General features: G+C 43.1%; 1 protein-coding gene across 1 annotated transcript in view; it reads left to right on the top strand.

The window, feature by feature from the left end:
* Positions 1-15,711, top strand: part of me1 (malic enzyme 1, NADP(+)-dependent, cytosolic) — a 97,277-nt gene that overhangs the window by 36,473 nt on the left and 45,093 nt on the right. Inside the window, 2 exon segments of the mRNA XM_037785174.1 lie at positions 1,890-2,023; positions 5,593-5,742. Coding sequence (XP_037641102.1) covers positions 1,890-2,023; positions 5,593-5,742 — 284 coding nt within the window.

Below are 15,711 nucleotides of genomic sequence, written 5' to 3'. Positions count from 1 at the left end.
GTAAAAAAAAATCTGGCTAACAGCACCTCTAATGATACTATCATTGGATACCACCAATTTGTTCCTGTGGCCAACTGGAATACTGCAACTATAATCCCTTGCGGGGGGTCTGGAAAACTTTTGCCAGGATACCTTGAACTGCAAATAAGGTCTTCTTCTACATCTTCATCTTTAACTGCTTATCCAGGGTCGGGTCGTGAGGGTAAAAGCTCCAGCAGGGGACCCCAAACTTCCCTTTCCCGTGCCACATTAACCAGCTCTGACTGGGGGATCCCGAGGCGTTCCCAGGCCAGTGTTGAGATATAATCTCTCCACCTAGTCCTGGGTCTCCTCCCAGCTGGTCGTGCCCAAGGGGCATCCTTACTAGATGCCCGAACCACCTCAGCTGGCTCCTTTCAATGCAAAGGATGACTGAGCTTCTCACCCTATCTCTAAGGGAGACGCCAGCCATCCTCCTGAGAAAAACCCATTTCGTCCACTTGTACCTGCGATCTAGTTCTTTCGTTCATAACCCAGCCTTCATGACCATAGGTGAGAGTAGGAACGAAGATTGACCGACTCAGCTCTCTTCTCTTCAAATAAAGTCAAATATTAATTTTTAATCGATGAGGGCTTTGTATTTGTAAAACTTTCCCAGAGCCTAGAAAAAGTGATTTTCTAAATTATGGAAGGGCCAAAACTTTCTTGGGCTAATGTGGGAAGTGAGCAATTTTCATTGAAATGAATAGGCGCCATCTTGGAATCCCGGAGTCTCTGCTGATTGCCTGGCAACCTCCAAGGCCTATTGAAAGAGGCCGGGACACGGGTCTTGGGGGTATGACACACGCGTGGTGTAACTGGAGCTGCGTTTTTTGCATTGCGATTTGACTCAATTTCAGCGAGTGCAGGACCAGATTTTACTGCACATGTGTTATACCCCAAAAGATATGATGACACGTGGCATCTCCTCTTTCCACCCTCCTTGACACCTCCATTGTGATGACATGGCTCCAGGAAGTCACAGCCCCCCCGGCCCAAAAAATGGTCTCAGACTACAACTTGTTTTGCAGATTTAACAAATGAGATATAACGAGTTCATTTTTTTAAGTTTAAGAGGTGCTGGTAGGTGGATTTTGTTACCTTTTGGACAAAGTCACGGTAGCTGTTGTACTGTATGTCTTTATGCTAACTTTATCTAAATGTCTCCTGGCAGTAGCTTTATATTGAGTGGAGTAGTGTCGATCGTCTCATCTAACTTTCGGCAAGAAAACAAATGCTCATATTTCCCAAAATGTTGAAATATTCCTTTAATTGCCATGTCAATATAGTTGAAAGTAATTTGTCTCTTTGAGCTAAAATAACACAAGAAACCTCAGGACACAACATGACCACACTGAGGACATAACAAGTAGTGAACGCATTAGATGACAACTAGAAGAGTTTGTCATCCATCACTATGGAAGTAGATACCAAAACTTGTGTCATTGATCTTTTCTTAGAATCTCTTATCTTTTGCAATATCAAAAAAGATCAGTTACAACGTCTGATCCCAAGTCAGCACAACCTGCCAAATGTGATTACGTAAACGACCCCACATTCATGTGTTTTATATCTACTGGTCAGTCATGATGAGTCAGATACCTAAAGGTTAGTGACTCAGGCTGACTCATACACAAAATCAGCTGGGAAAACACAGTCGACACTCAGTGCATAAGACTTTCCTCTCCTGAACTATGATTGTGGAAGGCATTTAACACCCAATGGATGTCGCTCTATATGTCAGGATGGTGGAGGATAATGGATGTCGCTGTATTTGTCAGGATGGTGGAGGATGGTGGAGGATAATGGATGTCGCTGTATATGTCAGGATGGTGGAGGATAATGGATGTGGTTTGTGTGTGTGTTCGCAGGGCTTGGCTTTCTCCCTGGAGGAGCGTCTCCAGCTGGGGATCCACGGCCTGCTGCCCCCCTGCTTCATCAGCCAGGACGTCCAGGTGCTCCGGGTGCTCAAGAACTACGACATGAAGAGGGACGACCTGGACAGGTGAGGCTTACAGACGCATACACACAGACAGAAACTACCATGACGTGGTATCTTTTTATCAGCTTCAAAGCAGTAGAGAGTTGAATTTCGACAGATTCCCCCAGAGGATTCCCCCTGCCTCTGTGCAACATCTGGAAGCCTTCAAAACACGAGAGGCAGATTAGCAATCAGCCCTCAGAGATCTACATCTCCTAACGCCGTATATCTTACTGACCAGATCCCCCTCCCTCCCATTTCTCCATCTCCTCCCTGTTCTCCTTCACGAGTGTTTTTCTAACCTCCACAGCGACCGAATGAAAACTTCAGTTTTGCATGCTTCATTAGACGCTTAGGAGTCATAGCTGTTAGCATTATGTAATGAATCTGCCTCATGTTAACGTTTCAGTCTGGGCTCTTTGATCAACAGGATCAGGCCTCAACCTGAAGCCTGTTTTACTGTTTTGAATTAGAGTGTTGAATGTTATCTGACTGTGAAATTGCGTCTTATTCGTGTCTCCGGCTCTCAGTCAGCCGTCCCATCAGCTGTCACTCCTCATGTCAAGGATGAGTGAGCCGCTTGTGAGACAGGATTTAGGGTCAACAGGAACTAGACAGCTCCTTAAATGCCGCCTCGTTTTCCACCATAGCAACAGCATCAACATCCAGTCATTATGAGCTTGTCACCGCCGTTCCCATGCCCCATCAATGTCACTGACAATCTGTCTCTGGGCCTCGAGTGCCTTCCAGCTTTGGGCTTTGCTCCCGTGGATTAAATACCGCTATTGCTCAAGACTGCTGTGTTTACCCACAGTCTCCCCCACTCTGAATCCTTCTTTGGTATTTACTGCTGGACGCTGTCATGTACTTTTTTACGGCCATAACCCGCGCTATTTTAATCAGATATCTAGACTCTTGACATTTTTTTTTCTCCCAGCGGAATTAGTCTCGTCTTTGAATTATTGCGACAGATTATGGCAAAGAGAACAACCCTGCAAGCACATGAGTTTATGATCGGAGATGATGGAGTGAGTTAAGTACCTACAGTGACTGTGTCGTCAACAGAGGAAATGGATGTTCAAAGGCTTTGCCAACTGAAATAGTGCCGTATATGAAATGCTACAGCTAAGGGGAGTAAAAGCAGTAACGGGTTTAAAAGGAGCCAGTTGATCGCTCGTGCTGAAATAGATGAAGACAGAGATAGATTATGTCCTGGCTGCTTCAGTAGGTTGACTTTAAAGGAAACACTGCCATCAGTACGTCAGCAGGGATCCTGCTTTATAAAGAAGTGTGTACTGTAAATATTCCTGTTTCCTGGGTGCGGGTTGTGCTCACGCCTTTTAAGGTTAAGAATGGAGGAGGAAATGTTCCTTAATGATCTGCCAGCATGAAATCAAACAATAGCACACTGCAGTGATGTGTTAGGATTTAATGTGGGGATTTGAGTCAGAGCAGCTGATTGACTTCGGGGAGTGAAGTCATCAAAATGTTATAATTCAAGCTAGTTGTGATGCGAACACAATTTAAACTTTTGTCTTTGTGATGTCTTTACTTTTCACTCTTAAAGGGCACCTCAGCTACAGTATTTTACAAGATCACTGTGCTCGTCACAACAGGGTTTCACTCTAGCTATGAAAGCAGTTCTATAATATTGATATTATTATTATTCAATGTCTAAAGTCTATGGCTTTGGAGGGAGCTTTCTGAGGTCTGAGAGAATAATCTTGGTGTATACTATGAATTAAAAGATATCTCACCTAGAGCTGCAAAGAACTAATACTTTAATTGTCAATTAATTCATAATTACTTACATTTTCTCAAATATTTGATTAATCTTTTGGTCCATATAAGGTCAGAAAATAATGAAAAATGTCCATCACAATGTCCCAAGTCTGTCATAAATTGTAATAAATGTCAAACATACAGTACATGTCCAATGTTTACGTCCCTTTGTCGTCACTTATGTCCCGTCATCTTCACATACATCCCGGCATCTTCTCCTACATCCCGTCATCTTCTACGTCGCGTCGTCTTCACTTACGTCCCATTGTCTTAACCTATGTCCCGTCGTCTTCACTTGCGTCTCGTCGTCCTCTCCTACGTCCCGTCGTGTTCTTTTACATCCGACATCATCACCTACGTCCGACGTCTTCAACTACGTCCGACGTCATCACCTACATCCTGTCGTCATCGCCTACGTCCTGTCGTCATCACCTACGTCTTTTTCAAACCTCAAAATATTGAGTTTACTATAATGTAAGACAAGGAAAAATAACAAATTCTCACATTTGAGAAGCTATTTGGCAGGTTACCTTAAAAAACGACTTAAACAATTAATTATCAAAACAGTTCTTGATTAATTGATTGACTGATTTTCTGTCAGTCGACTAATCAAAATATTGACTAATTTTTTCATCCCTAATCTTAGCCTCTGTTGCATCTATTTTTACCATTACTTTCCAATCTGTTTCTCATAACTCCCCCAAGTTTCTGGAAGGTACAACACTGCCCACATGATGATTAAAATGAGGGAGTGAAATACTCTTCCCAGACAACATTGCAAATGATTAATCATTAGTATGAGCTAATATGCAGTCATAATTTGACATTCACGCTGTAATGATGTTCTTCTTCTCCCTAAAAAGAGACATGATGTACTGACTGCCGGACCTCATCATGATACAGACTGACATCATAATTTTGTTTTGCTTTCCGCCACATTTCATGGTCTTCCTCAGCAGATGGAGTTTGCTCAGTTTCATGGAGATAGCACGGTTGTCATCACATGGCCTATCTCCATGACAACTCAGTAAACTCTGTCAGTAACTAAAGGAAAAACAAACATATTTTATAACGTTAACCGTTAAGAACAGGAACATACATTCTTGAGTCTTTGGCAAATAATCGATCTATGGCTAAATTAATCTGAACTCCATACTGTAAGGCGTACAGAGACCCTTCATGTGATGAATTGCTTGTGGCAGAAGCTAATTCCCTTCACCAATATGAAAACAGTACTGCTCAAGAGCAACTGTCACCACCGTGCATTGTGCAGCTGCTGCGGCCTAACCTACAGCAGGGAGGCCGTGCATGCTTTTTATCCCCCTCAACAAGAAGCACCTTGTGCTCTTGGCTTTATGGAAACTTCTCTGATTAGGAATAGAGCCCTCTCTGGCGTGCTCTGCTTAATTTGGGTTAAATGCAAACCCTGCCGTTCCCGGTCAATCTACAGAACAAAGAGCTTGTGTAGGCTATCTGGAGGGCTGATTTTTATTCTGTGTATTTTTCCAATCATTTGGCTTTCTTCTCTTTCCTTCTTTCTCGCTTTTTTTTTAACCTCACTGCATGTTGTATCCATATGGATGTACTCTCTATGTCTCTATACTGAAAATCTGAACCTTTGCCTCTCTCTTTTCTCTGACAAGTTTTTCCTTGCAGTTCCTCCAATCTTGCCTGGTACATGTCACACAAACACACAGGTTTCACCATCTGACTTTAATAAACGCCTCCGCAGTTCAGCAGGTACGAGTCCTCAAGATGTTACAGATTAACATGCTGTGTTTTCCTCCCTGCTCCTCTCTGTCACTCCCCAGATATGTGTTCCTGATGGGGCTCCAGGACCGCAACGAGAAACTCTTCTATCGCGTGCTAACGTCAGACATTGAAAGGTTCATGCCCATCATCTACACCCCCACCGTGGGCCTGGCTTGCCAGCTATACGGCCTGATATTTAGAAGACCGAGGTAAGACACACTCACAACATTGAGTTATTATAAAGGTACATTTTCAAGCTGCTGGGAACAGGCGGTAGGCCAAAAAGAAGCTGGTGATACTGTTTTCCCTCTCTGTTCCCACCCAGTAGATCTCTCACCGCTCTGTTATTAAGTGTTTTACGATATTGTTTGTTTTATTGTTTTTGTTGCGGCTCTTTTTATCAGACAGCTTTGCCTTCTACTGCTGGCTGTGTGGTACCAATATCTACTGATTCAAGCTGCCTTTTTCTCACGTTCAGCACGCTGGAAAGAACTGCCTGGTCACAGGCCCAATATTTGTCAGCTGATGAAATATAGACAAATATGAGTTGAGGGTGGAAGTAACCGAGCCTCCATACTAAATGGACTTGCATTTATATAGCGCTTTTCTAGTCTTTCGACCACTCAAAGCTCTTTACACTACATGTCAGCATTCACCCATTCACACACTGATGTCAGAGGCTGCTAAGGTGCCAACTTTGCCCATCAGGATCTAATCTAAATACTCATTCACACACCGATGGCCATGCCTTCGGGAGCAATTTAGGGTTAAGTGTCTTGCTCAAGGACACATCGACATGTGACCCGGAGCAGCCGGGGATCGAACCACCGAGCTTCTGATTGGTGGACAACCTGCTCTACCCTCTGAGCCACAGCCGCCATGTACTACTGTACTATACTACTGTCGTGGCAACTTTACTTTGGAACCCCACGCACGCAATTACATTGAGTGCATTTCCATCCACCTGTTTTTATGCACATTTTCAATTTGTGCATTAAAAAACCTGTAAAGAAATGCAGAAAATACCAAGAAAATATGCAACAAAGGGCAATGGTTTCTTGCTGATTTCTTGCTAACTGAGCTGGGTATACTCTGCATATGTTCCCTGACTGAAATTTCACTCTTAACAAGTTCATGTGTTTTCATAATGTTAGTTGGGTTTAATTACTACACAGAACTTTAACAGTGGCAACTGTGGCCAGCTGTGGCCGGAGGCATTGTGTTTTCGGGTTGTCCGTCCGTCCGTCCACCCGTACGCACAGTATGTCTGTATGTCCGTTAGGGATGTCCATAATTAACGGTTTAACCGTTAACCGACATTAAGCATTTTAACCGATTAACGCTATCGGTTAAAACGTTTAAAAGAAATGTTAATAATTCACTCAAAAGCTGAGCGGATCAGAGGAGCGGCTCGTCACTTTAAGGAGAAAAGCTGGTCCACCTTAACAGCCCACCTTAAGAGGCAGAGCCGGAGTTGCGGGATACAGGAAGTCGGCTCCGGTCTCTGGCTCGCTTGAGCGGAGGAGTTGTAGTTTCGTAGCATTTATCCACCGACAAGTAAACTGTACACACACTGCTACACCTACATTCACAGTTAGAACGCCACCAACAACCTCACACTCACCGCCAACACACACACACACACGGTCTGTTGGAAACTCACTAAAGTTACGCAGACTACATGTGCGGCGGCAAGCACGAAGCCTCCGGCAATGCTAGAGCTGCTAATGTAGCACAAATACACACACTGTTTGTTGGACACTCGCTAAAGTTATGCCAGCCAGACAAAGTATTGTTACGCCGGGCAGACACACAGCTGACAACCTGCTAAACTAAACTAAATGTGCGGTGGAGACTTTTACTGGGAAAGTGGCTGCATGTCCGCAACACTACACGCAGCATCTTAGCTGCTGAGTTAACGCTCCCAGAGGGGTGAACTGAGGACTCCCGTCAACCAATATCTGTTATGCTCCTGCAGCTGGTACACCGTTGCATGCGAGGCACAAATCTTGTCGGTTAATGGTTAATAATCGGTTAACGAGGGTCGGTTACCGGTTAAGAATTTTTTTTCAAAATGAGCATCCCTAACTTCCGTCCATCCAGTCCATTCTCATGAACACGATTTCTCAGGAATGCTTGGAGGGAATTTCTTCAAATTTGGCACAAAATGACCACTTGGACTGATTAGATTTTGGTGGTCAAAGGTCAAGGTCACTGTGACCTCCTGTCCGTTCCATTCTCTTGATTTCTCAGGAACGCCTTGAGCGAATTTCTTCAAATTTGGTACAAACGTCCACTTGGATTCAAATGTCTAACAGGATGAAGTGATGATGAAGTGATGACATTTTGGACAGACATGGATGTAAACTGCAACTTCACTGGCTGGCGGAGACATACAACCACAAGGCAGTATCACTAGTTTTCCCCAGAGCTGTCAAAACTGAAAGTAGTGTTTTGAGTCTGAAAATCTTCCACATTTACATTTGGCGGGGCCGTACAGCTGATCGCGATCAACTCTTTACCCAAAAACATCTCTGCTTATACTGTCAGTGAATGCGTTCAGTTAGACTTGGCCACCACATTTTTTTGATTTGGCTTTAAAATGAACAGGTTGACACGCAAACAGCCGGTTTTTTTGGCTAGTCAGTTTTGGCAGGAATTCTCAGTACTTTTTTGGGGCGTTGTTTTTCCTGAGGCGCCATGAAATGATTTGATGTATTACAATGAAATCAAAAGCTCAAGGACTCTTAAAGCACTATGTTGGAATTGGTCTTTGATGTTATCAGATCTGAACCACATTTGGAGGTTGCGGTAGCCCTTTCAGCCGGAGTTTGGTTAGACAGCTCAGCTCGAGGCAAACCGCCGTAAGCTGTAGAAATCAGTTTGGGGTTCACCTTGAGAGGATCTGGCTCTGCTCCTGGCAGACGGGCGTTTCATTGGTTTCCTCTCCTCGTCTACTGTAAACACACTTTCACTCTCTGTCTCTCTCACACACACACACACACACGCACACACACACACACACACACACACACACACACACACACCTTTCTGCTAGTATCTGTTTCCCCTCAAGTAGGTTCATCAGGTCCAAGTCTCTCATTATCTGACGGCAACACTCCCTAAGCAGTTTCTAATAGATATTGAGTAGATAGGGCTTTCATTCTCAGGCATGTATTCAGGGCCGCGCTATGTTTTGCTTGGCCCTGCCTCCCTGCATTTAACCTTACTCAGTGTTGGGTTTGTTTTTACTCTAATAATACTGATAGGAGAAAGACCACCCTAGTCAACTGTCCGTGGCATGCTCTTACACTCACTTAGTGCTGTTAGCGATCATCACTGACTCATTTAATGACCTAACAGGATACCTCAACAATCCCCCGCAGCAACCCTCAGTGGTTAGCTGTTGTTGGTAGTCAGCAGGCATTTCACTAGAGGTGATGGATATTGGCTGAATTTTCAACAAACAAGCTACATTTTGACAATTAGCATGATTAAATCATACTAAAACAACATTGGTAACTATGCAATGGAATCAGAAATATGTGAGTCACAGCATTTTCCCCTGTCGTGCATCTACTCTTCAGCAGTGCCAGGATTTTCTAAACACTTTATTCAATGATGGTTTTATTTATCTTACCTCCATGAATGCTTTTGTTAAGCTGGGAAACCCCATTTTTTCCTCGTTCTGTCCAAGCAGTTTTATTACAAAATGCCTACCCTGGGTACAATTAAAAATAACCCAAGGTTTCCCAAGCACATAACTTTGTTTTCCACCAGCTCCCCGTTTCCCCATTCCTGCAGAACTATGTGGAAAATATTCCTAGCATGCTTCCTTTCCTCTCACACTGAGCTGGCTGGAGGAGTCATTTTATACACTCCCTGGATCTCACAGCACAGTGGGCTAGGACCTGCTGCCAGAGGGCCCGGGGGCTGGGAGTCGGGCCTCTAGGAAATGTGCATCAGAGGGGTCAGTTAGCAGAATACACCGGGGACACGGCCGACTGTCTCTGACAGGTGTCGGTTTTCAGCCAGACTGTTTTTCTCTGCTCACCGTACCTGAGCTGAGACCAGAGGAGTCTGTTTATTGGACCTGTCTGTTGTCTTTATGTTTTTATCCATGCTGGTGAGGAGGCTCTAGGGATGGCAGTGTCAGTCAGTCTGTCCACCTCTTTGGTCCAGACTGAAATATGTCAGCAACTAGTGGAAGGATTGCCATAAGATTTACAGACTTTCTTGGCCCCCAGAGGATGAAGCTTACCCACTTTGTTGATCCCTGACTGAAAAGTCAGGGATCAACCCCATGAAGTTGACATTTCAGCTTTTTATTGAAATGCTTCAACAACTATTGGGCGGATTACTATGAAATTTGGTACAGATAGCCACAGCATTAATCCATAATGACTTTAGTGATCTCCTGAATTTTCATCTAGCGCCACCAGCAGGTCAAAACTTATCCTGTGAAATATGTACTGAATGGATTGGCACAAAATTAGGTTCAGATATTCATGGATCCAGACGATGCATCGTAATGACTTTAGGTTGTCATTTTGTGGGTTTGAGTGGAATATATCGACAAATATTGGAGGGATTGGCAGTAAATTTGGTACAGAAATCAATGCCCCTCTCAGGATGAATTTGAATAATTATCCCTTAACTTTTCGTCTAGTGCCATCATCAATTTTTAGATGTCTTTGGTTTATGACTAAATACCTGCAAAGCTAACGACATTCAGCCTCAGCTGTACTTTGTGCTTAGTGCTAATTAGCAAATGTTAGCATGCTAAATTAGGATGCTTAATGTAGGGAACATAATACCTGCTAAACATCAGCTTGCAAGCATCGTCATTGTGAGCATGTTAACATGCCGATATTAGCATTTAGCTAACGGCACCCTCACCGACCCGCTGGCGTGGCTGTAGACTCTTCGTCCTGTATCAGCTCATGTCTCTAATCTCTGCCAGGTGTGTCTGAATATAAAATATTATTATGTTTCTATCTAAATCCAGTGCACGTGGCATTTTACTCACCAGTATCCTGTAATGGATTACTGATGCCACTGTTCATGTGTGTGTGCATGCGTGTCTTCCAGTGAGACCACCACAGCAGCAGATTAGGTCTCTAATCACTGGCTCTCAGGTATAAAGACTTTTCTGTGTGGAAGCAGCAGCCTCTCCTTGTCTTGCCTGACTTTACCAGCTAATCTGCTTCATGAAGACTAAACACTCCGACACCAGGCTCTGTACCAGAGGCCAAAAGGTCAAGCCCCATTAGGTGTCAAAACAGGGCTGATTCACTGATCTTTTAGATGGGGCAGAGGCAGGAAGCGGAGCTGGAAAAAAGGAACACATTCACCTCATCGGGAGATTAGTGGACATGCTTACTTTTATCGGTTTGTAAGCTCATGAGCGGACACAGTGTTTAGCAGAGAAAGTTGGTCTGTCTCCATCACACAAAGTTTGTTTCTGTTTTCACCATAAATGCGAGTTGTGTACTTTGTTTGACAGCTGAAAGTACTCGGTTGTGATAAATGATAATGTTCTGTAGCGGAAAAATGATCCCAAGTATTGCATGAAAGTAATGAGGTTTACTTCACGTCACCGTGCCCTCTGTGGTGCACTGCTACTGGAGTGTCTAAATAAACTTGTAATAGGCCCTTTTAAAGTAGGAGTCCACTTGTTCAAAGAGCTCTTGAGGTAAGTGACACAAACCAATCCATCTTGCTGATGGAGATAGATGAGCATTGGTAGCCCATTAGTGGAAGACCTGGATAAGGGTCAAGTGTCAGCGACTGTGCTACTACAGCTGTCTGTCAGCTGGAATGTAAGACATAGGCATTCTTAAACTCCCTAGAGATGCGGTAAGGTAAAGACCAGATGCTTTGTTTTTCTTCTGCTATTTCTACTGTATATAGGCCATGGGTCCTACTGCCTGAATAACTGAGAATAAAATATATACATCTATTTGATATGAACTGATAATTTCATGTTGTAAAGGGGCTGTAACAAAAAATTAGGGCTGTCAATCGAAAAATAGTTAATCGCGATTAATCTCAAATTTTGTATCTGTTCAAAATGTACCTTAAAGGGAGATTTGTCAAGTATTTAATCCTCTTATCAACATGGGAGTGGGCAAATATGCTACTTTATACAAATGTATGTATATATTTATCATTGTAAATCAGTTAACAACACAAAACAATGACAGATATTGTCCAGAAACCCTCACAGGTACTGCATTTAGCATAAAAGATATGCTCAAATTAAAACATGGCAAACTGCAGCCCAACAGGCAACAACAGCTGTCAGTGTGTCAGTGTGCTGACTTGACTATGACTTGCCCCAAAACTGCATGTGATTATCATAAAGTGGGTATGTCTGTAAAGGGGAGACTCGTGGGTACCCATAGAACCCATTTACATTCACATATCTTGAGGTCCGAGGTCAAGTGACCCCTTTTGAAAATGGCCTTGCTAGTTTTTCCTCACCAAGATTTAGTTTGGAGCGTTATTTAACCTACTTCCACGTTATTATGACGTTAACTTTGACAACACTACTAAAAATTCATGGGATTTGCTGACAATAAAGAGAAATATAACATTTTCTGTCTGAAATGAAGCACGACTTAGCAACTGCCAGGCCTATTTCTCACCTCAAATTTCTACAAAACTTTTAGACCAGTGGACCGAATGAATGAGTGAAATTTTACAACATTCCCAGAATAGCCGGCTTTTTATTTTAAAAATCTGGGGATAGCTTGGTGATTGGCACGTTTGTCCGTGATGTTGTGATGTTCTTTGAGGGAGAACACCTCCAAAGTAATATCCATACCCCTAACAAATGCAAATGCGTATTGAGCCTTGCCAAACCACAAAGTGTGGAGCCTAATTTGAAGGCAGGCTTTCACAAAATGAACAAATTCATCAACCTGTATCAACATGATTATATTCGTATTTATAATGTATGTATCAGGCTGTTGTGTATCTGTCTGGGGTAATAAAGTATGAAACCACACAGAATTAAAGTGCTATTTGATTCCCTGTCCTCTACATAAAATATATACTGTAATATAACCTGTATAGAGCCACGATTCGGTCTTGTAAGGCTGGATTTTGAACCAGAGGGTGAGCTGGTTATAAAGGCCTAATGAAAGGCGTCAACTGAAGCTGCCTCGGCCACCTCTGAAGTGGCACATGCTGGATGATGGAGCGTTCCAACCTTGCAGATTAGGGGCTTCTGAGCTGTGATCTCACCCCGTTCAGGCCCACACACAGAGAAACTATTTCATTTGGACTGATGAGCATCCAGGGCAATCAGAAAATAACCTTGGCCCCTCTGGGTCGTTAATCCACACATGATTATTGAACCGCGATGACTTGCTTAAAACCATGAATAAGAAACAACCACTCATTCCCCATAACCCCATAACCCCAGTCCAGAGAGACTTTGTGTCCCGATTATGACTGATTGCATGACTTTTGCTGATGTTATTTGTTTACCGCATTTTTTCTCTTTGGTAGACCATGAGAGAGAAGCTCAGAAGTCTGTAGTCTGTGTTTAACAGCAGAAGCAATGGAGAAGTAGGGAGGAGAGAAATGGTTTGGAATTACACTGACCTCATGAGGAACGTGGCAAACATTTGGGATTAATTCCACCCCGGACTTTGAGGACCTTGTATAACAATATAGAGCTCATGTCCGAGGACGTTTTGGAGCCAGTGAAAGCAAAGAAGCTTTAGGGCACAGTAGACCATAACTCCAGTTTTCCTGCAGTATCCCTTGGTATAATAAATTAATGCATCTGCTAATACCCAACATAAATCCACGACAGTGTTGCAGTTTACTATGTAAACATGGAAAGAAATCAAACTAAATATATGTTTTGAATAACTGTCTACACAACTAAAACCTGGCTGAATTGTCTGTGACCTGCAGCACCGTGAGCAGTGCTAATTCAAACTGCCATAACTTTCCGTGACTTAGAGTGGTGTGGCATGGCTGGAGAGCAAGGTGGTTGGATTTGGCTCTTTATAGGAGAAAATCCATTTTGTTCCATTGTGTCTCTAAGAAACAACCATGAAATCATTGCAAACATATTCATGTAGGTTTTTGGTCGGGCTAACACCTGTCAGCCTAAAAGACTGTCTGGCAGTCTCCGTCCCTGTCTCGCCTCACCTTGGAGATGTTTGGCCTCAGTGAGACGCTGGTTGGTCAGGATCCAGTCAGGGTCTGTGAACACTGTGGTTGTCAGGTCCCAGACTTCATCAACTGACCTGCCGTCACTCAAGTTCACATCATAAATTTGGGTAACTGCTATAAACATTACATAAACCCTGAGAATGGTCCAGGCAGCTGCTAGGGTATGGTGTCAATGCAGAGGTTTATTGAAGCAGCATAAAGCACACTAACATCAGCATCATCTTTTTCACATCCCTGATTCTCTTTCTGACTACTGTGGGATTGTTTTTAAGTCCAACTGAAATTACACTGGATATCTAGTGTAAGCAGATATGTCTGCTATAGGAGATCACATGTGCATAAAGCAGTAACGTCGGCGTTATATAGGTCACACTGACTAACAGCCAGACGGCAGCCTGCTACACAACACAAGAGCCACACACTTTGAACAACATCCCACATTAGCTTTCCTGCTAATGTAGCCTTCTTACCTGACTTACAACCAAGGACACATGTCTTGTCCTGCATCTTAGTTTGTTGAAATAGCAACCAAACAAAAGTTCACTGCTAACATCAGCTTGTAGGTTAGATAATTAACTGGTCAACTAAAGCACATTATACAGAATGTAAACGTACCTGCAAATGTCACTTTGGTCCGTTTAGATGCTGGCGTGGTCCTCACTCTTCAGTACCACAGCTAATAGAACACAGTCTGCCCATGGCGCTGTAAGCTACAGAGCTTGGGAGACTAATTTATAGCCTATTGAAAGAATCCTAAAATGTAGTTTTCAAAATCTGATTAGGTATAGTTATGTTTGCATGAATATTCATGAAGGTATAATATAATATTTTGTAGGGAGGTTGTCTTGCTACAAGTCTTGTGTGTTTCTTCGATTAGAATTGTTTTCACATTTGAAAATGTTTGCATGAAAATCCATCTTGTCAGGCTGTAAATTATGAGTTTGTGTCCACAGTGGTTCGGACCAATCGGTGTCCAGTGAAGAGCTTCTGGCAGCTATGGGCGTGGCTTACTGTAGGGGTGTGTGACGCGACATGGGCGACTGTTAGTTAAAAAACCACAATGGCGGCTCCTGAAGAGGTTAGCGTAGATGACCAGTTAGAGTATTTCTTCAGTGAAAGGAGAGCAAAGAGCGGCATTGAAGGCCTTTTTTCTCGATGGAAAATATGTTTTTCGCTCTTCTCCCGACTGCCTTTGGCAACAATTTGATTGACAGATGGTTCATCCAATCACTTACCAAGTATTTTTTTAAAGTGCCTGCCCTTTTCCAAACAGTTTCCAATGACGGCTTCTCAGATGGTTCTGTGTAACAAATCATCTAGTGTGTTAGGTTATGGCAGGTTGGTTAACCCAAGAGACTCTTGTGTTACAAATAAAATTGCCTTGCTCTTCCTAATGCCCTTCTAACCTGTTTACCTCCTATAGTACAGGCAGAAAAGGTAACAAGGCTACTGACAATTAGCCTTTTGACGTCTCCTGTCTTTTTCTGTGACAGTTGCCTTGCAGGTCATAGTGGTTGGCCAAGAGTCTCAGGCTGCGAGCCGTCATCAAATACGTACACTGACACGCCCCTCTAGAGGATGACACAAAAACGAACATTTCTAATAATTCCCCGAAGACCTTTTTTTTCTTTCTTTTTAATAATGTGATTTCAGTTTGACTTTTGATGAATTAATATAAGACTCTCCTTCCCCACCAACGGCAAAATTACAGAGCACAGCACTCTGTTTGGCTGCTATCCCCACACCGTCTCCACTGGTTACATTTTGTTGTGCGGTAGTAATATTTCACCAGCCCACACTGGAAAAAAACGACTCTCTGATCATCCCATGATCTGATACTCTGAGTGAATCACACTCAGCCTGGTTTGCAGTTTTAATGTGAATCCCTAAAGTGTTTGAGCAGCATGCAGCAGAAAATTCATCCAGCATATGTCACACAAGTTGGCAACAAGGGTATATCCTCTCTAATGGCTTTAATGTGA

Source organism: Sebastes umbrosus, chromosome 11, assembly GCF_015220745.1.
Source record: "Sebastes umbrosus isolate fSebUmb1 chromosome 11, fSebUmb1.pri, whole genome shotgun sequence".
Lineage (NCBI taxonomy): Eukaryota > Metazoa > Chordata > Actinopteri > Perciformes > Sebastidae > Sebastes > Sebastes umbrosus.
Note: the sequence above shows the minus strand (reverse complement) of the source record. Positions and strands in the feature narration are given on the sequence as shown.